The sequence below is a fragment of the Hyperolius riggenbachi genome, chromosome 12 (genome assembly GCF_040937935.1).
Source record: "Hyperolius riggenbachi isolate aHypRig1 chromosome 12, aHypRig1.pri, whole genome shotgun sequence".
In the NCBI taxonomy this organism is placed as follows: domain Eukaryota; kingdom Metazoa; phylum Chordata; class Amphibia; order Anura; family Hyperoliidae; genus Hyperolius; species Hyperolius riggenbachi.
In genome coordinates, this window is record NC_090657.1 from 158,548,567 (window position 1) to 158,572,473 (window position 23,907).

Below are 23,907 nucleotides of genomic sequence, written 5' to 3' on the forward strand. Positions count from 1 at the left end.
GTTACAGATACACTGAGGGCACAGGGGGACAAAGGGGACACAGTAGGAGGAGCACTGGAGGCATGAGGGAACAGAGGAGACATAGAGGGGGACGCTTGAAGCATGGGGGAAAAAGAGGTGACACAGTGGGGGGAGCACCGGAGGTATGAGGGAACGGAGGTCACACAGAAGGGGACACTGGAGGCATGGGTGAGCAGAGGTGACACAGTGGGGGGAGCACCGCAGGCATAAGGTAACAGAGGTCACACTCAAGGGGACACTGGAGGCATGGGGGAGTACAGGTGACACAGTGAGGGACATTGGAAGCACGGGGGAACAAAGGTGACATAGTAGGGGGAGCACCGAAGGCATGAGGGAACAGAGGTCACACAGAAGGGGACACTGGAGACATGGGGGAGCAGAAGTGGCACAGTGAGGGATATTGGAGGCATGGGGGAACAGAGGTGGCACAGAGAGGGGCACTGGAGGCATGGGGGAACAGAGGTAACACAGAAGGGGACACTGGAGGCAGAAGGGGCACAGAAGATGTACAGGGGACAGAGATAGCACACGGTTTTGACTTGAGAACAGATTCAGGTTAAGAATGAACCTACAGTCCCTATATCGTTGGTTAATCAGGGACTTCCTGTACTCGTGAGAGCAGCTGACTCACCTTCAGTCCGAGGTGCACACACGGCATCGGGTACGGCTTCAGATCAAAGTCGATGAGGACGGGGGTGGGGATTCCGGGGAACAGCTCCTCCTGGCTGATATTCAGACCCACAAAGAAGTTCTGGATGACGAGGATGTTTGCGTAGGAAGCCAGGAAGGGGGCGCTCAGCATGGCGTAACGCCGGCGGTCTCTCATCATCCAGATCACACACGACCAGATCAGCAATACGAACGTCAGCCAACTGTTGTGTGTGATGCTCCAAATCTGGACAAAAAAACAAACACAAACAATTAAAAATGCAACTCAGACTGAATACAAATCAACACAGCTGGTCAGTGTGATGATAACCTGAGCTCGCATGCCAATTTAGGGCAAACTGTCTGCGTCTTGGGCCAGATTCAGCAGGAAGTGTACTGACTTGCCCAGTTCAGAGTTGCATACAATTTGCATTTAATTTTCAAACTCTCACCTCCACAAGGCATCAGGAATTGAAGCTATCGTGTCCAGCCCTCATTTACTCCCCATTCTCCCCGCACAGCACTATGGAAACAGACTGTGGATCTTGTTACATTACTATATGGGCTGACTGTTCGGTAACCCTAAACTCACGTCTCCTGGCAACACTGCCGGATAAATCTATACCGGAGTAAAAGAAAACATGGAGGGCCAAAACGCCTGTCACAGCGAACCTCATGTATAAATCAACTCCCAAATTTGATCCTCTTAAGCTGGAATTTTTTATTGAACGAAGTATAAGTCTACTCCGCAAAGTTAATGGCTGCACTTGGGGCCCTGGAGGGGTTAGTGACGGCACTGCATACAGTACTGTACCCCTGGAACACTGTACCCCTGGAGCATGGTATCCCTGGAGCATGGTATCCCTGGAGCACTGCATCCCTGGAGCACTGCATCCCTGGAGCACTGCATCCCTGGAGCACTGTATCCCTGGAGCACTGCATCCCTGGAGAACTCTATCCGTGGACTGGGGTATTACACAGTACAGCACAGAAGCTTACCATCATCACTATCAGGGCGCTGACATAGCTCTGCCGCATTATAAACTGACCCAACACGGCTATCCCACCAGACTTTTGCTCTGCTGGAACCGTCTCCTCTGACTCCTCTTTCTCTGCAGAATAAAAACATGCACTACATTAGATGGACACGCAGGCATACACACCACACACTATACAACACACACAGCACATATATTGCCTGTACACATACAATGGACACATTATACAACAGACACACTCACACACACTATACAAAACACACTGCCTATGCACAACACACACACTGCCTGTACACATACACTACAAAAGCAACACAACACACTATACAACACACACTGCCTGTACACAACACACACACGCTGCCTATATACATACACTACAGACACTGCACAACACACACTATACAACACACACTGCCTGTACACAACACACACACACTATACCACACACACTGCCTGTACACATACACAACAGAAGCAACACAACACACTATACAACACACACTGCCTATACACAACACACACATACAACACACACTGCCTGTACATATACACTACAGACACTACACAACACACACTATACAACACATGCTGCCTGTACACATACACTACAGACACTACACAACGCACACTGCCTGTACATATACACTACAGAAGCAACACAACACACTATACAACACACACTGCCTATACACAACACACACTGGGCTTGATTCACTAAGACAAATAGCACGCCTTATCAAAGTTAACACACCTTATCAGAGTAGCATAGCGATTGCTATGAACTTATGCCTGCTAATTGGCAATCCACCCATCCTGCCCTGAGCTCCTGTGGGTTCCTAGTGCTCCCTATTCTACTATGATAAGGCGTGTTAACTTTGATAAGGCGTGCTATTTGGCTTAGTGAATCAAGCCCACTGCCTGTACATATACACTACAGACACTACACAACACACACACTATACAACACATGCTGCCTGTACACATACACTGCACAACACACACTGCTTGTACACATACAGGGAGTGCAGAATTATTAGGCAAATGAGTATTTTGACCACATCATCCTCTTTATGCATGTTGTCTTACTCCAAGCTGTATAGGCTCGAAAGCCTACTACCAATTAAGCATATTAGGTGATGTGCATCTCTGTAATGAGAAGGGGTGTGGTCTAATGACATCAACACCTTATATCAGGTGTGCATAATTATTAGGCAATTTCCTTTCCTTTGGCAAAATGAGTCAAAAGAAGGACTTGACAGGCTCAGAAAAGTCAAAAATAGTGAGATATCTTGCAGAGGGATGCAGCACTCTTAAAATAGCAAAACTTCTGAAGCGTGATCATCGAACAATCAAGTGTTTCATTCAAAATAGTCAACAGGGTCGCAAGAAGCGTGTGGAAAAACCAAGGCGCAAAATAACTGCCCATGAGCTGAGAAAAGTCAAGCGTGCAGCTGCCAAGATGCCACTTGCCACCAGTTTGGCCATATTTCAGAGCTGCAACATCATTGGAGTGCCCAAAAGCACAAGGTGTGCAATACTCAGAGACATGGCCAAGGTAAGAAAGGCTGAAAGACGACCACCACTGAACAAGACACACAAGCTGAAACGTCAAGACTGGGCCAAGAAATATCTCAAGACTGATTTTTCTAAGGTTTTATGGACTGATGAAATGAGAGTGAGTCTTGATAGGCCAGATGGATGGGCCAGTGGCTGGATTGGTAAAGGGCAGAGAGATCCAGTCCGACTCAGACGCCAGCAAGGTGGAGGTGGAGTACTAGTTTGGGCTGGTATCATCAAAGATGAGCTTGTGGGGCCTTTTCGGGTTGAGGATGGAGTCAAGCTCAACTCCCAGTCCTACTGCCAGTTTCTGGAAGACACCTTCTTCAAGCAGTAGTACAGGAAGAAGTCTGCATCCTTCAAGAAAAAACATGATTTTCATGCAGGACAATGCTCCATCACACGCGTCCAAGTACTCCACAGCGTGGCTGGCAAGAAAGGGTATACAAGAAGAAAAACTAATGACATGGCCTCCTTGTTCACCAGATCGGAACCCCATTGAGAACCTGTGGTCCGTCATAAAATGTGAGATTTACAAGGAGGGAAAACAGTACACCTCTCTGTTTGGGAGGCTGTGGTTGCTGCTGCAAGCAATGTTGATGGTGAACAGATCAAAATACTGACAGAATCCATGGATGGCAGGCTTTTGAGTGTCCTTGCAAAGAAAGGTGGCTATATTGGTCACTAATTTGTTTTTGTTTTGTTTTTGAATGTCAGAAATGTATATTTGTGAATGTTGAGATGTTATATTGGTTTAAATAAATAATTGAAATGGGTATATATTTGTTTTTTGTTAAGTTGCCTAATAATTATGCACAGTAATAGTCACCTGCACACACAGATATCCCCCTAAAATAGCTAAAACTAAAAACAAACTAAAAACTACTTTCAAAAATATTCAGCTTTGATATTAATGAGTTTTTTGGGTTCATTGAGAACATGGTTGTTCAATAATAAAATTATTCCTCAAAAATACAACTTGCCTAATAATTCTGCACTCCCTGTACACTACAGAAGCAATACAGCACACACTGCCTATACACAACAAACACACACTACACAACACACACACTATACAACACATGCTGCCTGTAGACCTACACTACAGACACTACACAACACACACTACAGATACTACACAACACACACACATACTATACAACACATGCTGCCGGTACATACACACTGCACACGCTATACAACACACACACTTACACATTGTCCATACACACACTTCACAACTCACAAGTTGCCCACTTGCCATACACATTCCTCAGACACTACACAACACATACACCTGGCACACACACAGTGCCTGCAATGCAATTCATTCATCCTCGTGACTCTCTTCGACCGAGCAGCTTTGCCAGCATACAGCGGAGGAACAGGCCGCATGGATGAATGGGATGGCTCTATAGTATCCAGAGCCTCCCCTCTGCTTAGGCAAGTATTAAACCCAGAGGGAGTTTCCTCACTTAACCACTTCAGCCTACAGTGTTCACTTCATGCATCCGAGCAACTTTCACCTCCCATTCATTCGCCAATAACTTTATCACTACTTATCACACTGAAATGATCTATATCTTGTTTTTTCCACCACCACGTAGGCTTTCTTTGGGTGGTACATTTTGCTAAGCATTATTTTATTCTAAATTCGTTTTAACAGGAAGATTAAGAAACAAATGGAAAAAAAATCATAATTTCTCAGTTTTTGCCCATCATAGTTTGAAATTAATACATGCTACCGTAATTAAAACCAATGTATTTTATTTGCCCATTTGTCCCGGTTATTACACCATTTAAATTATGTCCCTATCACAATGTATGGCACCGATATGTTATTTGAAAATAAAGGTGCATTTTTTCAATTTGCGTCCATCACTATTTACAAGCCTAGAATTTAAAAAATTATATTAACACACTCTCTTGACATGCATATTTAAAAAGTTCAGACCCTTAGGTAACTATTTATGTGTATTTTTTTTTATTGTAATTTTTATTAAAAAAATTATTTGGGTAATTTTTGGTGTGGGAGGTAAACAGCTAATTTTAAATGTAATATAATGTATTTATTAAAAAATTTATGTGGGTGTAGTTTTAGTATTTGGCCACAAGATGGCCACAGTCAAAAAGTCCTGGAAGCGAACGATCACGCTTCCAGGAACTAGAATGAGAACGGGGAACTTTTTTTTTAAGCAGAAAGACCACAGCCTCTGATAAGAGACCGTTGGTTTTTCTCTGGGGGACTTAGATCGATGAATGGGAGCTATATTCCCATTCATTGATTGGGGGGCTAACGGCAGGCTACGGGAGCGTGCGCAAAAGTCTCATTCAGCTGCAGCAGCACAGTCTATCTGGACGAACATATACGTCCAGATAGGCTTAAGTGGTTAAACGAGGCGACATAAGATAGACGTGTATGTGCAAAGTCATTCCTGCATTTTCTCATTGTAAAGGTTAACAATTCAGATATGTAAATGACACGGGCCCACCTGGAATTCACTTTTTATTCTGGCTTGAAGGAGGAAGTGACAGCAGCGAGGCTTGGAAAGATAATAATAGGATGCAAGGGCCTACATGGAGCACGGGGAGGACCCGGATTTATGGGTAAATAACCCTTTCATTCCCCGCCGCTCAGCTGCTGTAACTAAACCTCATTTGAATCATGAGTAACCATCGTGATTACTCATGATTAATTTGTGATGAGCATCCCTGCCCCCGGATGTCATTGAGGGCTCTGAGATTTCCAGAGTCACCATTGCCCGCCTACTGGGCACCACCATCTCCAGTAACCTAAGGTGGGAGAAAAACTCGGCTGTTCTTCCTGCGGCAATTAAAGTTTGGCATGCCCCGTGCCCTTCTGACTCGCTTCTACTCGCCACCATGGAGTCGATTTTCTGTTCATCTATCATTGTGTGGTACTCAGGAGTCTCCTCTAGGGACAAGCACAAACTACAAAGAGTAATCAAAGCCACAGAGAAGATCATCGGGTCCTCCCTCCCATCACTGGACCTCCTGCACTACTCCAGACTACACTCAAGGGCAGTTAAGATGGCCCCTCCCACCCTGGCAACCGGTACCTCAACCTTCTCTCATCCGGTCACCACCTCAGAATTATCTCCACCAGAACCCCCAGACACAGGAACTCCTTCTTCCCCCAAGCTGTCCTGGCTCTCAACACTGACCCCAACCCTGCCCATTCCAGCAACCCCCCCCCCCCCCCCCTTGTGTAATGTATTCTGTATGCATACTGTATAGCTATTCACACTGTACTCTGTATATTGTAAACTGTAACTCTTTGGATAATATGTGCCTCCCTATCCCCTGTGCATGTGTACCCATGTGGGGTTGTTGTGTTTTTTGCCCCGAATGGTCTGCTGTGCCGGCTGTGCCAAAAAACAATTCCTTGTACAATATCCTGTACTTGGCGAAAAAAAAAGCTATTCCTGATTCTCTTCTTCTTGATTGTTATAGTCCTGGTCTTTCCTTTATAAGTAGGTGGCAGAGGTTCAGAAGTGCTATCTACCATGCCAATGGCCAGGAGAGAACATCTCATACTCACCTGACTCATCGGGGTCCTCCGTGCTCTCGTGGTATATAGGCACAGAGTAGTCAGTGTGAGCTTGCTGCAGTTCACATTTCAGCAGGGGCAACTCCTGCCATCCATTGGACATCAGATAACAAGGCTGTGGGCAAGAAAACACAACTAACCAATAACTAGAAATCCTAGTTCCATGCACATAGTTTCCACCTCTGCATGCATGACTAGGGCAGGCTTCTCATGTGTGGATACATCCACCCCCTTCCCCCTCTGCCTGCATGACCAGGGCTGGCTTCCTATGTGCGGACACACCCACCCCTCCCCCCTCTGCATGCATGACCAGGGCAGGCTTCCCATGTGCTGATACATCCACCCCTCTGCATGCATGACCAGGGCAGGCTTCCTATATGCGGACACACCACCCCTCCCCCCTCTGCATGCATGACCAGGGCAGGCTTCCCATGTGTGGATACACCCACCCCTCCCCCCTCTGCATGCATGACCAGGGCAGGCTTCCCATGTGCGTATACACCCACCCCTCCCTCCTCTGCATGCATGACCAGGGCAGAAGGTCACTTTCAGGGCAGGCTTCCCATGTGCAGATACATCCACCACCTTCCCCCTCTGCCTGCATGACCAGGGCTGGCTTTCTATGTGCGGACACAACCACCCCTCCCCCTCTGCATGCATGACCAGGGCAGGCTTCCCATGTGCGGATACATCCACCCCTCTGCATGCATGACCAGGGAAGGCTTCCCATGTGCGGACACACCCACCCCTCTCCCCTCTGCATGCATGACCAGGGCAGGCTTCCCATGTGCGGATACACCCACCCCTCCCTCCTCTGCATGCATGACCAGGGCAGGAGGTCACTTACAGGGCAGGCTTCCCATGTGCGGATACATCCACCCCTTCCCCCACTGCATGCATGACCAGAGCAGGAGGTCAATTACAGGGCAGGCTTCCCATGTGCGGATACATCCACCCCTTCCCCCACTGCATGCATGACCAGGGCAGGGGGCTACTTACACGGCAGGCTTCCCATGTGCGGATATACCCACCCCTTCCTCCCTCCCAGATACAGTGAATAACCACCTAGCCCCCATCGACACACATGATAATAATGTCACCCACGTATAAAGGGTGGGTGGAATAAGCATAAGAGCTAGTAGAAGGCTAACAGTGCCAGACAGAACACAAGAAGGTTAGCAGTGCCATGCAGGGCCAGGATAGCAAAAGGTTAATGTGCCAGTTAGGTGATGCATTTAGATGCAAAACGCTCCCCTATGAGCTGTGATGTTACGGCGTCTGAGAAGGTCAATATCCAAGCCTCCATGGAGAGAGGGTGGGCTAGAAAAGCCTCGTAAAGCCATACTCCAATTCCTCAAATCACGTAATTGACCATCTCTACTGACAACATTTATATGAAGCCGGTATGAGCAGAAAGGAGAGGACGACTCACTTGTATAAGTTCCGGATTGGAGGTCCACAACATCCCATCCATATGGAGGTCTCCTTCAGGGGCTTCTTCCTTCTTACTCTCACACTGCTCCTGACAACAAGGAAAGGAAATGAAACCTTCCATTCTACATACGACCTTGTCCTTCCATCTGTGTGATTGTAGCGGCAACCCTTCCCATATGCGAGGAGAACCCAACAGGACTTCTCTCATAACCATACCTCGGGACCCAGCACACCAAGCTTGGCTCTGAAAACTCCTCCCCTTCCTGTCTTCTGACTGGTAAGTATCACATATGCTGTTGACTGGGAGCCTTGCTTATTCGGCTTCCAACTACCTTTTCAAGACCATCAGATGATGGGTTGTAGGTAAGAATGGCTTCCCTACAGAGGCATAGCTAGGGTTTTCAGCGCCCAGGGACTAAGACCAGTTTAGCGCCCCCTTCCCTGTGGTAGGCCTAGGGTGCTTGTACTGATCTCCTTTGACAGCCTGTGCCCTCCAGATGGTCTAGTCAAGACCTTTGACCCAGAACTTATGGTTGCCACAATGACAGTAGCTTTCCTTTACATGGGTAGACGGCGCTGTCCACACTCCTAGTAGCTGTCCCTGCCAGCCACACATTCTCCTCAGCTCAATTTCACTGGTGGGGGGGCGAGCCTCTTTCAGACAGGGAGAGAGGCTTCTTCCAGTCCCAGCCAGGCATGCTCTCCTCCACTGCTGTAGCTAATTTCTCTGGTGGGGCAGGGTGAAAAGGCTGCAGGATAATTGTTCATTCTGTGCATCATGGTAGAGAGGCTGCCAGCGGCAGCCGCTGAATGCCCCTAAATCACTGAGCCCGAGGACATATGTCCCCTCTTGCCTGCCCTTAGCTACACCCCTGCTCCCTATGAAGTAATTCCCATTGGGCTCAGACAGAAATAGCCAAGCACACTTCGCTCAGGCGATTTCCACCTGACCCCGATTGGAAAGCCACTACTGCCCCTGCGCTGGAGCCGGGGAAGATAATTATTGCGGTTGCAACTGTGCCGCAGCCAACATCCTTGTCGGCAGTATTTGTGGGGTCTGCCAGCGCTGGATCCCTGAGGCTTAGGAGGATGGGGGAGACCTCATTAGGATCCAGAGGCTCCCCCCCTCTCGATGTAAGTACCCCCAGGGGTTTGTCACATGCCTCCAGATAAAAGAATTAAGTAGATTACGATCAGAGAGGAATCGATCATTTTGCCACAATGGGTGGCAATCTATAAGTGTGTGACGTGGAAGGTGGATAAGTGTATAGCACAAATAGTAATAATGCAAACAGACAATACACAACATACCACCGGCAGCCGTGCCCACTGCTGTAGCAGCATGACCAATGTGTAGTACAAAACAAGCAGCAGAAATGGGTTGACAAACACCGGCCAATGCAGGTCTTCATGTAGGTGGATGACCCACGATTGTGTCTCATTGGTTCTGATCAGCGCTGTCATCCCAAAGAGCCTAAAACAAAATGGACAGCATGAAACTTTCTGCCAAAAAACAAATACCTCAGATCTTCAATGTCACAGGAGAATATGTGAAGACGATTCCTGGACAGACCTGGCAAAAATATCTTGAGGTGGGATGACTTCTTGGAAATACGGAAGCTGATACAAGTAGACTACAGTCAGGTGACCGGCGCTGAAAATGGCGGCCCAAACACAGAGGCTGCTGAAGACCACAAGGCTGACACTGCGGTTACAGGCCCACCATGTGCACAGGAACATGAAAATGGAGAAGTACAAGGCGGAGGTCACTGAGGGCAAAATTATACCTGCAAAGCAAAGCAAAAGAAGGATAAAGACCAATCATTACTGAGACTCAGTCAGTGCATAAACTAGTATACATATAAAGAGGGAGTAGAGATACTGGGGTGGAATGAAGGTCATTGATATCTTGCTTGAAGAATCTTGTCATCTTGTTTACAGCCATGATATTCTACATTGCTTGAATTCTCTGCAGTTTGGATGAAGAGATGCTGCATCCAATGTCCATCCACAGTCATGCATATGGCAGGGCAATGTGCCTGCACTCCCCGAGTTTACCCAGTAATGTTGGGAAATTCCAATGACCTGTTCCTTCTGCTTCCTGCTGCAAATGTCACAACAAACACATTACAGCAGAGTACCTGGGCTCAAAGACAAAGGTTGAAGCAGCTCTTCATACAAGCCAACATGACATCAATCAATGCCGTCAGCATGCACGATTTAAGGATTTTCAAGTAAGATGGAAAATGACTAGCAATGTGGCAGATGATCAATCAAGATGGAGTTCCAGAGGAAAAACACTGATGACTCGTATCAGCATACAGAATTAATGATTACAGTGGGCTTTACTGACTACCTTTTTTCACATATAGCAAATTGGTAAGTCATTTATCGGAGAGACAGTGGCCCAGATGCAATTAACGTTTTCTCCAGAGTTTTCTCTCAGGTGATATTTTCACACATTATCAATAAAATGTCTTTTAAGCCTCCAGAAAGCCAGAAAATATTCAGAATAATTTTGACAAAATAGAGAATGAAAAATTATCTCCTAGGAGTCCCAATTATTCTGAGTATTTCCTTGCTGGCTGGTGACTTAAAAGGCATTTTCCTGATAAAATGTGAAGATTCACCTAGGAGAAAACTTACGAGAAAAAGTGAATTAGATTGAGCCCAATGTATCTTCTCTCTATTCTGTATTTCCTTGCTTTGTGGAACTTTAGATATCTAGGTTATCTCTGTCCCGTCCTCCACATTCAGAGCAAGAGGCCATGCATAATCTGTATTACATCTACACACCGTACAAGAAAGAACAGGATTGGGAATTTGGTAATGTACATTGCAGGTTCTCAGCATTTATGTGCCCCAGGGGTATTTATTAAGGGCTTAGGGGTTCTGACCTTCCCAGGAAGTCCCCTGTCCTGGCTGCTCTTCATTCTTCTACAGGCCTTCAATGACATGGTGTAATGATCTGCTCTGCTGTCTGCACAGGCAGGCAGCTTTTTGACAATTTTTTAGGTCTGTATGCTGCAGGTCCCTGGAAAGGAGACCTGTCTTCATTCTGCAAGTTTAAGAGCTGCTGTTCTGCTGAGGGATTTGCATTCACTTATCTGGTGATTGATAGCTCTGCCTCTCTTGAAGGCTTGCAGTATAAATACCATTTCCTCCCAGAATTCCCTGCTGGTCATAAAGGTTTGATCCTGCTAGACTTACCTTGAGTCTCAGCCCTCTGCAAATTGTTTACTAATATTATCTTAAAGTAGTTATCCTTGGGAGTGCACTAGCATTCCTTCTAGCATAGTCAGGTTGTTATTATCTGTATTGCCTAGTTCTGTCTTTCTGTTGCGATTGTTCTGTCGCCAGCGCCGGCTGACAGGGAATCGCTCTGTCTGTTTGGATCGCATTCGCCCTAGCGTTAGAGGCGGTGGATCTCTCTGTATTCTGTTTCAGGAGTGTAAGCCAGAGCAGCGGTTGCTACTAGTTACTCCTTCTGTCCGTCTTGTCTGGAACGAACGCTGTCTGTCGTCTCGGTGAGGTAACCGTTTAGCAAGCGTACGCGTTCTCTATTTGTTTTCGTGTTTCATTGGTTAGTGAGAGTTGGTACGCTTTGTCGCTGTTGCGCTTAACGTGCTGTGACCGTGCCGTGCACGCGCTTTGTCGCTATTGCGCTTAATGTGTGGTGGCCGCGTGTAGTTAGTCCTGTCTGCTCTTTTGTGTTGGATTACAGTTTGTTATCGGTTCTGTCTTTGTTCTTCCTATGCTCTGTCTTTACTCAGTCTTGTGTCGCTATTAGCAATCGCCATTCTTGCGATTGCGTTCCCACTTGGTCTTCGCTGTTGTGTGTTCACCATCGCCAGGTGGCGACTAGATTGGCGGACATACATACATTCTGTCTCTGTGCTCACTCTCTCTCTCAAGGGGCTATCTTGCCCTGTATTGCTTCACCTTGTACAATTTCTATCTGGCATCTGTGGCGGTGCAGAGGGTTTGTTCGTCGGCACGCCACAGCTCCATCTGCCGGTGGGAATTCCTCTCTACAGGTGCATTGCACCAAAGCTGGGTTCTGTTATTTAAACGTTTGTGGAGGATTTCCGCAGTGTCAGCGCACATCTTGTGCGCTGACCACGGAGATAATTCCCCAGTCGTTACACATGGTTACAGTAGTGAAGAGGCCACAACTGCCTTTGCCAAGATGGCCACAAGCCCCGCCCCTTTCAGAACTCAGCAATATGATCACTGGAACCACCATAAGTGACAAGGCTGTTGCTCAAACTCCAGTGTCCTGATCAGAAAGGCTGTATGGGCACAGCTGGATGAAAAAGCTTGTCACAGACTTCACCATTGGATTGGGAGACATGAACCCAAATATCAGACACAACAAGTACAGGAGGGGGTCTTCCTGGAGGTCAATACCACTCCTTTACTCCATTACTGAAATTGTATGCACACCAGCAACTCACGCACCTTCTGTATTCCTCACCAAATAACTTCATATTATGCCTGGGAATGGACTACAAATAAATGTATACACGCTATAAGCTATTAGTAAACACCAGCTTCCTATGAGAGAACGCATTTTGATGCTGAGAAACAGTAATACAATAATAATGAGTTTAGATAGCGTGTCTCCTGCAGAGTGAAAGGATGGAGATGAGCCCACTGAGGTTGGACACATATGTCCCTACTCGAGGGTTGGTTTGGTGGATACAGAGATTCCTGTGATGTCACTACAAATTCTCTGGAAACTGTGACATCATTAGCGTTCAGGGTTTTGGACATAAGGTTTTGGACATAAGCTTCATGTGCGTTTTGCGGCCTCCTAACATATCCTATAAGGGAAGGAAAGCTCACAGGCTGCTCCTCACACAACACGGTATCTGACAAATGCTCTAACTCCCCATCTGACCATTCACGTCACAAGAGCTCAGTGGCATGGTTATCTATACTATAAATCTATCCTTGTCCCTCCACCAGGGGACCTCATGCAGGATTTACACACCAGAAAGGCCCAGGAGAAGTGTGGCCACCACCTTTCCAGCCGTGGTAAACAAAGCCTCAAACAGCATCTTCATTCCTGCAATCAAAGATGTCAGCTTCTCCACAAGCTTCGCTCGCGTGTCATTGACCTCCTTGTCCAGAGTTTCATCCTCGGTGGAGAGGTCCACATCATTCTCACTGTCCTCCGTCTCCGACTCGGTCTCCGATTCCTGGTGAAGAACAAAGTTATAGAAAGGAACATCTTATAAGAAAAGGTTTCCGTGGCAGAATTCCTTCACCCACCTTTTCCTGTCACTTCCCACCGCATCCATCCATGTCAAGTTTCTGCAGAAAATTCACCTTGACTGGTCAAGAGGTGGGCCTACCAAATGATGCCTTCAAGACCCAGGGTAGGATCTACATCAGTGTTCACCATTCAAGTTGCATACTCTACCACCACGCTCTGCCACACATTACAGTACATAACCTCCTGATGGATGGTGTTCCACAAGTAAACCCCCTTTTGTAAGCAAAACCATCTCAAGTCGCCCTTAAAGAGGAACTCCAGTGAAAATAATGTAATAAAAAAAGTGCCTAATTTTTAGAATAATTATGTATAAATGATTAAGTAAGTGTTTGTCCATTGTAAAATCTTTCCTCTCCCTGATTTACATTCTGACATTTATCATATGGTGACATTTTTACTGCTGGCAGGTGATGTCAGTGGAAGGAGATGCTGCTTGCATTTTTGGCATTTGGAAACAGCTGTTATTTTCCACATTGCAACAAGGCTCCCACAGTGTGATGTCAGGACCTCAGAGCTGTGAGGCGCTGACATCACACTGTAGGAGGGGTTTCACCACAAAATCAGCCATACAGAGCCCCCTGATGATCCGTTTGTGAAAAGAGATTTCTCATGGGAATCAGCTACTGATTGGGATGAAGTTCTATTCTTGGTTATGGTTTCTCATTAACAAACAGACACTTCTTATGCATACTTCATAACCATGTAACTGCTTTCGAAATGTTTTGTTATGCTATTAACTAAATTATGTATATCAGTTTGTTGACAAATGATTAATTATTGGTTACATTTCAGAATATTTTTTAAGACAAAACAACAAAAGTTGTTTAGCTGATACCTTTAATAACTAACAGCACAAGATTTATTTGTACATGGTACGGTTCTGATCCAGTTCTGAAATATGCCTGAAGAAACTTAAAGTTTTGGAAGCTTGCAAAGAGATCTTGCACAGTTAGCCATTAAAGATACCACCTTTAACAACTTTTGTTGTTATGTCTTCGGATTCTCTTTATGACCACCACCGAACAACATGCAACAACCATTTCTAATGAATTATCTGGAACTGAATGAACTGCAGCAAAATCAAGCACATGTAAAGCCTTATTCACCACAGGTGGACTGGGGGTCAGTGGTCACAGGTGGACTGGGGGTCAGTGGCCACAGGTGGACTGGGGGTCAGTGGTGAGAGGTGGATAGGGGGTCAGTGGCCACAGGTGGACTGGGGTCAGTGGTCACAGATTGCCTGGGGATCAGTGGTCACAGGTGGCCTGGGGATCAGTGGTCACAGGTGGACTGGGGATCAGTGGTCACAGGCTGCCTGGGAGTCAGTGGCCACAGGTGCACTGGGGATCAGTGGTCACAGGTGGACTGGGGATCAGTGGTCACAGGCTGCCTGGGAGTCAGTGGCCACAGGTGCACTGGGGGCCAGTGGCCACAGGTGGACTGGGGGCCAGTGGCCACAGGTGGAATAGGGGTCAGTGGCCGCTGGTGGACTGTGGGGTAAGTGGCCACTGGTGGACTGGGGGTCAGTGGCCACTGGTGGACTGGGGGTCAGTGGCCACAGGTGGACTGGGGGTCAGTGGCCACAGGTGGACTGGGGGTCAGTGGCCACAGGTGGACTGGGGGTCAGTGGCCACAGGTGGACTGGGGGTCAGTGGCCACAGGTGGACTGGGAGTCAGTGGCCACAAGTGGACTAGGTGGTCAGTGACCACAGGTGGCCACTGGTGGACTAGGGGTCAGTCCACTGGGGGTCAGTGGCCACAGGTGGACTGGGGGTCAGTGGTCACAGGTGGACTGGGGGTCAGTGGTCACAGGTGGACTGGGGGTCAGTGGTCACAGGTGGACTGGGGGTCAGTGGTCACAGGTGGACTGGGGGTCAGTGGCCACAGGTGGACTGGGGGTCAGTGGCCACAGGTGGACTAGGTGGTCAGTGACCACAGGTGGACTAGGGGGTCAGTGGCCACAGGTGGACTAGGGGGTCAGTGGCCACTGGTGGACTGGAAGTCAGTGGCCACAGGTGGACTAGGTGGTCACTGACCACAGGTGGACAATGGGGGCAGTGGCCACAGGTGGACTGGGGGTCAGTGGCCACTGGTGGACTGGGGGTCAGTGGCCACTGGTGGACTGGGGGTCAGTAGCCACTGGTGGACTGGGGGTCAGTAGCCACTGGTGGACTGGGGGTCAGTGGTCACAGGTGGACTGGGGCTCAGTGGCCACAGGTGGACTGGGGGTCAGTGGCCACAGGTGGACTGGGAGTCAGTGGCCACAGGTGGACTAGGTGGTCAGTGACCACAGGTGGACTGGGGGTCAGTGGTCACAGGTGGACTGGGGGTCAGTGGTCACAGGTGGACTGGGGGTCAGTGGTCACAAGTGGACTGGGAGTCAGTGGCCACAAGTGGACTGGGAGTCAGTGGTCACAGGTGGACTGGGAGTCAGTGGTCACAGGTGGACTGGGGGTCAGTGGTCACAGGAGGACTGGGGTTCAGTGGCCACTGGTGGACTGGGGTTCAGTGGCCACTGGTGGACTGGGGTTCAGTGGCCACAAGTGGACTGGGGGGTCAGTGGTCACAGGTGGACTGGGGGTCAGTGGCCACAGGTGGACTAGGGTCAGTGGTTACAGGTAGATGGGGGTCAGAGGCCACAAGTGGATTGGGGGTCAGTGGTAAGCAGTGTGTGTTGCTCAGTGCGGCTCCCAGCATGAACAATCCATAAAGTGAGATGCTAATTATTTAAGCTTGCATGAACATTCATTGCAAACCACATGCAGCCAAGAACCGGGCCAATCAGATTCAGTTCCTGTCCATTGGTAATTGGCCTATTTGCTAGCTGCATACAGGAAATATGCATGCAAGCTGGAACGATGAGCATCTAATTGACCATCAATAATACCGGTAATTTTCCTAACATGCAACATGCGGCTCGTTAGCTGGTGTCAGTACAACATTCAGACTTGTATTTTACAATAAAGCAAACATGCAGCAAGAAGTCGCCAGCAGGAGGCCACAGGTGGACTAGGGGGTCAGTGGGCACAGGTGGACTGGGGGTCAGTGGCCACAGGTGGACTGGGGGTCAGTGGTCACAGGTGGACTGGGGGTCAGTGGTCACAGGTGGACTGGGGGTCAGTGGCCACTGGTGGACTGGGGATCAGTGGCCACAGGTGGACTGGGGGTCAGTGGCCACAGGTGGACTGGGGGTCAGTGGCACAGGTGGACTGGGGGTCAGTGGCCACAGGTGGACTGGGGGTCAGTGGCCACAGGTGGACTGGGGGTCAGTGGCCACAGGTGGACTGGGGGTCAGTGGCCACAGGTGGACTGGGAGTCAGTGGCCACAGGTGGACTGGGAGTCAGTGGCCACAGGTGGACTAGGGGGTCAGTGGCCGCAGGTGGACTGGGGGTCAGTGGCCACAGGTGGACTGGGGGTCAGTGGCCACAGGTGGACTGGGAGTCAGTGGCCACAGGTGGACTAGGTGGTCAGTGACCACAGGTGGTCTAGGGGGTCAGTGGCCACAGGTGGACTAGGGGTAAATGGCCACAGGTGGACTGGGAGTCAGTGGCCACAGGTGGACTGGGAGTCAGTGGCCACAGGTGGACTGGGGGTCAGTGGCCACTGGTGGACTGGGGGTCAGTGGCCACTGGTGGACTGGGGGTCAGTGGCCACAGGTGGACTGGGGGTCAGTGGTTACAGGTGGACTGGGGGTCAGTGGTCACAGGTGGACTGGGGGTCAGTGGCCACTGGTGGACTGGGGGTCAGTGGCCACAGGTTGACTGGCGGTCAGTGGCCACAGGTGGACTAGGTGGTCAGTGACCACAGGTGGACTAGGTGGTCAGTGACCACAGGTGGACTAGGTGGTCAGTGACCACAGGTGGACTAGGGGGTCAGTGGCCACAGGTGGACTGGGGGTCAGTGGCCACAGGTGGACTGGGAGTCAGCGGCCACAGGTGGACAATGGGGTCAGTGGTCACAGGTGGACTGGGGGTCAGTGGCCACTGGTGAACTGGGCGTCAGTGGCCACTGGTGGACTGGGGGTCAGTGGCCACTGGTGGACTGGGGGTCAGTGGCCACTGGTGGACTGGGGTCAGTGGCCACTGGTGGACTGGGGGTCAGTGGTCACAGGTGGACTGGGAGTCAGTGGTCACAGGTGGACTGGGGGTCAGTGGTCACAGGTGGACTGGGGGTCAGTGGTCACAGGTGGACTGGGGGTCAGTGGCCACAGGTGGACTGGGGGTCAGTGGCCACAGGTGGACTGGGGGTCAGTGGCCACAGGTGGACTGGGGGTCAGTGGCCACAGGTGGACTGGGAGTCAGTGGCCACGGGTGGACTAGGTGGTCAGTGACCACAGGTGGACTAGGGGGTCAGTGGCCACAGGTGGACTGGGGGTCAGTGGCCACAGGTGGACTAGGTGGTCAGTGACCACAGGTGGACTATGGGGTCAGTGGCCACAGGTGAACTGGGGGTCAGTGGCCACAGGTGGACTGGGAGTCAGTGGCCACTGGTGGACTGGGGGTCAGTGGCCACTGGTGGACTGGGGGTCAGTGGCCACAGGTGGACTGGGGGTCAGTGGCCACAGGTGGACTGGGGGTCAGTGGTCACAGGTGGACTGGGGGTCAGTGGTCACAGGTGGACTGGGGGTCAGTGGCCACTGGTGGACTGGGAGTCAGTGGTCACAGGTGGACTGGGGGTCAGTGGTCACAGGAGGACTGGGGTTCAGTGGCCACTGGTGGACTGGGGTTCAGTGGCCACTGGTGGACTGGGGTTCAGTGGCCACAAGTGGACTGGGGGGTCAGTGGTCACAGGTGGACTGGGGGTCAGTGGCCACAGGTGGACTAGGGTCAGTGGTTACAGGTACATGGGGGTCAGAGGCCACAAGTGGATTGGGGGTCAGTGGTAAGCAGTGTGTGTTGCTCAGTGCGGCTCCCAGCATGAACAATCCATAAAGTGAGATGCTAATTATTTAAGCTTGCATGAACATTCATTGCAAACCACATGCAGCCAAGAACCGGGCCAATCAGATTCAGTTCCTGTCCATTGGTAATTGGCCTATTTGCTAGCTGCATACAGGAAATGTGCATGCAAGCTGGAACGATGAGCATCTAATTGACCATCAATAATACCGGTAATTTTCCTAACATGCAACATGCGGCTCGTTAGCTGGTGTCAGTAAAACAATCAGACTTGTATTTTACAATAAAGCAAACATGCAGCAAGAAGTCGCCAGCAGGAGGTGCAGCTCACCTCATCTTCCTCCTCCTCCTCGCTGCTCACGCGCACATTCTGCTTTGGAGCTCCAGATCGTACCAACTTCTTACAAGTCCTCCGTATGAAATATGCAGAGAAGAACATGCCGATATCAGAGGCCAGCAGACGGACGATGTTCCAGGGGTCAACGCTGGAGAGCCTGGAGAGGAGAGAGACCTAAATATCATCAACAGCACAAAGGAGGCACAGTCTACCCACAACTAATATTAGGAAATAAAAGTGTATTTTATTTTTTGCATTTTTACTGTATCCGGTCAATAATTACAAGCCTTTATTTTAAAAAATAACAATAACATACCCTCTTGGCATACATATATAAAAAGCTGAGTTTCTAACATAACAATTTATGTATTCTCTTTTAAATTCCATCACTTTGGCATTGTTTTTATTTTTTTTAACTAAGGGGGAGAGTAAGGGGTTAACTAGTGTTATTTATATGTGTAGGTTTTTTGTTTGTTTGTTTTTGCTTTTAGTGGAGAAATATCTTTAGTGCACGCACTATTATATCTGTCCACTAGATGTCCCAATCACAGCTTTCTAGGCAAAACAAAAGCAAAGATTTTTTTGTTTTGTTTTGTTTCAACTAATAAATGCTGGTGTTTGTTACAGCAGAGATTATTCATAAATTCGGCACTTATGAATGGGAAAATGTTCCCTTTCACCAATCTGTCCTGTGACTGTTGGTGACAGGCGCACGCACCGCACATGAAAAGCCAGAGAGGAGTATCTACCCCCCTGGAATGGGAACAGTACTCACGCAGGGCGTAGATATACTGCCGTCGTGATAGCGGCTACTGATTAAAAGGAAATACATATGGCAACCCCCATATTACTCTCACTTTAAGTGTACTTCAAGGTTCCGGGGCACAGGGAGCCGGCCCCGAGTCTTATAAGATATGCTTTTGGTTAAATGTATTCTGTGAATAATAAGCATTGAAGAAATATAAATGGAAACATCAATAACCCCCCTCCGTATCCTCCCGCCAACCCTCGTCTGGGAACGGACTCACGCTGCCATCATTGTTTTAAACATTCACTACATTTTAATATTCTATAACTATCCTCCTCACCTTACCACTCCGAAGTGTTCCAGGATCTCCTCCCAGAGGTAATCTGAAAAGAGCAGATCGTTATTCCGAGCTTCTGTACAGACATCTGAGACACACAGACTTCTCTGGCAAACAACAATGTCCACACTCTTCCCTGACTCCAGCATAGCACATTCTGTGAGATACAAATGAAGGAGGCATTCCGCGGCCCCTAGATAGACTGGCGTTTAAGTATAAATTTGCTAAATGTTTCAGGGTTCCTCCCTTCAGGTGTACACCCCAAAACATGTATTGCTAGAAAGCGGACTTGTTAAAGGAATTGGTTAAAGGAGTCATCAATCACTTCTTGCTACTCCATGAAATACTTACCTGGGTTTTCCTACAGGCCCTTGCAGCCAACATGTCCCTCGCAGCATCTCCGCCCACAGCCTCCGGCACAGGGTCCCCATCGGTGCAGAGGGTGACCTCGAGGTCGTCCTTACTGTGCCTGCATGAAGTCAATCAAGTCCACGTTGTCCGCAGTGTACTGCGCAGAAGCAGTAGTTCTGTCCCTGCGCAGTACACTGTGCACAATGTGGATTTGACTGACAGCGACACCCGCCCAGGTGCAGTAGAGGAGGTTGGCCTCTGCACTGCGGGGACCCTGGGCCGGCGGCTGCGAGCGGAGGCGCTGTGAGGGACATGTCAGCTGCAAGGGGCTGGAGGAAGCCCCAGGTAAGTATTTCATTGCGTAGCAAAAAGTGATTGTTGACTCCTTTAAGGTAACCGAGGCGACATGTGACACGATGATATAAACATGTATGTACAGTGCAAAAATACAATTGTTTATCTCATCAGTTTATTTTCACTTCAGGTTCACTTCTAAGGGTTTGACAATGGAGATCCAAATTCAGTGATCAACCTGAAATAGCCAAACATGGCTGATCAAACTGCCACCAATACTGCGCTTATTGTGTATCCAGCATACATGGTGCGAAGCACAAACAGGTGCTACCTATGTGACAAAATGACAGAGCTTCAGTAAGGAAGTATAAAGTGCAAATACAACACTGGAGCACACACCATCCAATTCCCTACGTCAAATAAATTCCCTTTACTGCAATCAGAACAGCGACAAAGTGCTAGACTGTATTTACTGTGACTGATATACGCATAATATCCCCTCTGTCTGCATATTATGCCATACATTGTGGATTTCATTCAAATACAGCAATAAAACATTTGTAAAGCGCTTTTCTCCTTTAGGACCCAAAGCGCATAAGCTTGTCCCAGATCAGTACATAGTGATGTGTTAAAGGGGGAAATGTTATGTGATCAGGTGACTAAAGGCTGACTAAACAGGTAGCTTTTCAGCTTTGATTTAAATGTGTCCAGGGTTGGAGCGGTCTTGATTAAGTTTGGCAAAGCATTCCACAGGGTAGGGACAGCATGACAGAAAACTCTGGCTCCACAGGTTTTTAGTTGGACTCTGGGGGTGGTTAAGTTATTTAACCACTTCAGCACCACAGGGTTTTTTGCTTAAAAACCAGAGCAATTTTCACATTTCAGCGCTCCTCCCATTCATTCACCAATAACTTTATTGCTACTCATCAGATGTAAATGATCTATATCTTGTTTTTTTGCCACAAATTATGCTTTGTGAGGGTGATATTTGCTTTTAGTAATTATGTTATTATCTGTGCATTTTAAAGGGAAAAATGAGGAAAAAAAAGAAAAAATACACTATTTCTCCATTTCCATGCACTATAGTTTTCAAATAAACAATGTTACCATAGGTAAAACCCACACATTGTATTTGCTAATTTGTCCTGGTTATCTCAACATTTAAATAATGTTCCTAGTACAATGTATGGCGATAATATATTAGTTTCTGGTTTGTGTTTTTTGTTTTCTCATTGTACTCTATCAGTAATTAAAAGCCCTTATCTTCATGATTAACAGTAATACACTCTCATGGCATACATATTTTAAAAGCTAAGTCTCTAGGGTAACTATGTATTCTCTTTTCAATGCTGTCACTTTTGTTTCTCTCACTTCTATTCTCTCACTTGTCACGGTTAAAATGATACCCTATATACATAATCAGATAGCTTATTGGGCATACAGCACACTGTTTACCACAAGTACGCCTATCTACTCCCCTGAGCTTCAGATGAAGTTTTGTGGGGAGTAGATAAGCGTAGCAAGGGATTCAAAGTGGTTAATCTGAGGTTGTGGGAGGTGTGACGCAGTTGCCACAAATCCTTCAGGTATCTGGGGTCTAGGTCGTGTAGGGATTTGAATGTTAGCATGCTTTAGAAGCCTCAATACCCCTCTTCCTTTTTTCAAAATTTCTTTGTAAAAACCCAATTGAGTTGCTCTGTCGCAATGTGACAACAGTAACTTTTGCTGAGCTATGCTTGATATTGGCTGCTGCATTATTCCACTCTGACAGGAGTAAAGATACAAGGGTAGAACGCAGACATCATGGTATCACACCAGCAGGACAATCTATCCCCTCCACACCAGGCACCTTACCTCTTCAGCAGCTGACCTGGACTGAGCGCTTAAAAGCTGATGCTGAAATCGATCGGGAATTGGTCATGTGACACGCATCTGTCGCCAGACGCTGCCCCCTATTGTACAATGCCCCCCCCCCGCGATGCCCAATGCACTATACATTATCTGTCCGTGCCCGCAGCTGGCTGACGTCACGCATGCTTGCGTTACTCCAGGAATCATGTGGGGCGTGTGTATGCGGATTGCAGACAGAGTTTGGTGCCAAGGGTGGACAAGGACAGGTAAAGTATACTGCACCAGGCACCAGGGGGGCACATTTTACATTAGGGGAAACATCCCCGATATCACACGCCATTACCGCTGTTCACCCGATCAACCACGATGGCCAGACATCTTACAACATGTCCGATCGATACGTGCAACCAATTACGGCCCAAAATTGGTCACATCGAAAAATGGGCAGGCTCTTGGTGGCACCAATTTTGCTATGATTAGATAATTATCGAAATTTTTAGTCGATCGGCCACCAAGTAGCCTGATGAATGGTTACCTTTATAGGACAAAAGCAGAGGCCGCTGATGGCAAATCTCTTCTCTTAAAGTGGCTGCATGATGTCAAATATAAAATATTTTACATTTATTGGAGGAACCCCTCCCTTCCTTTCAAATTGCCGGGATTTTTCCGGCAAATTGGTGGAGTAGATGGTGTCCGGCAATGGAGGAATTGCTAATGGCTGCCCCCAGTATAACCCTAGTTATGAAAAGAGAAGGGTGAAAAGCATGCACTGAAATGATCATAGGTTTGAAAGAGTGTTTATTTTTCTTTGTATGTGTCAGAGTGGTGCAACTAAATATTTTTAATTAAAAAATGTTTGGTTTGGGTCCACTTTAAGCAGTAGATAAAAGGAGAGAAACTGAGAGCCCAATATGGTGTAGTATGTATTGGATCAAAAGGAGGAATTGTGACAAGTAAGTAATATACTCACAAACATGGGTTACCGCTTAGGTAACCACTGTGTAGGCAGGTGGGGAGATTAGACCTGTCCCCACTCAGGATTAAGATGTCGCTCTCTGAAGGAAGAAAATAGGGTTTGTCACCCTTCCACCCAGGGTGGTAATCTTGACTGAAAGATGTACAGAGGCGCCAATAGGATAAAAGGTACTTAAAATGTTTAAAATATTCGGGTGGCGGCGGTGGACCAGCCACTCAAAAATGGACTTGATGCGTCAGTTAAGGAACAAACAATTTATTCACATACTCCAATGAACAGTATCGCAACGCGTTTCACGGGCACAATCCCGCTTCATCAGGCATTCAACAGTAGGAGTATTACACTATAAATGACAGAGATAAAAGGTACATCAGAGTGCTGCACAAGTTTGATGTTCTCCATGTAGATAATATATAATGATAAATTGTATGTAGTATGCACCAGCATTAATCAGATATAATCATAAAACATGGGGTGAACAATATGGTAACAGTTATATAATATATAGTAGTGGTCATTGATTTCTGTATACCTATACACAATACAATAGAGTGTGATGAGTTAGTTGGTAGTTTGAGAATACAATTATACTCAGTGTAAA

General features: G+C 47.9%; 1 protein-coding gene across 3 annotated transcripts in view; it reads right to left on the reverse strand.

Moving 5' to 3' along the window:
- The window catches only part of LOC137542170 (piezo-type mechanosensitive ion channel component 2-like), a 258,588-nt gene that overhangs the window by 155,149 nt on the left and 79,532 nt on the right, over positions 1-23,907 (reverse strand). For 2 of the 3 annotated variants that reach the window (XM_068263888.1, XM_068263889.1), the window contains 9 exons: positions 19,838-19,880; positions 18,744-18,906; positions 13,229-13,436; positions 9,806-10,019; positions 9,544-9,706; positions 8,231-8,320; positions 6,790-6,913; positions 1,669-1,781; positions 653-916 (listed from right to left, as the gene is read on the reverse strand). In XM_068263888.1, coding sequence (XP_068119989.1) covers positions 653-916; positions 1,669-1,781; positions 6,790-6,913; positions 8,231-8,320; positions 9,544-9,706; positions 9,806-10,019; positions 13,229-13,436; positions 18,744-18,906; positions 19,838-19,880 — 1,382 coding nt within the window. Of the gene's footprint in view, positions 1-652; positions 917-1,668; positions 1,782-6,789; positions 6,914-8,230; positions 8,321-9,543; positions 9,707-9,805; positions 10,020-13,228; positions 13,437-18,743; positions 18,907-19,837; positions 19,881-23,907 lie in introns of those variants that run through there. The other variant, XM_068263890.1, reaches the window with a different exon arrangement.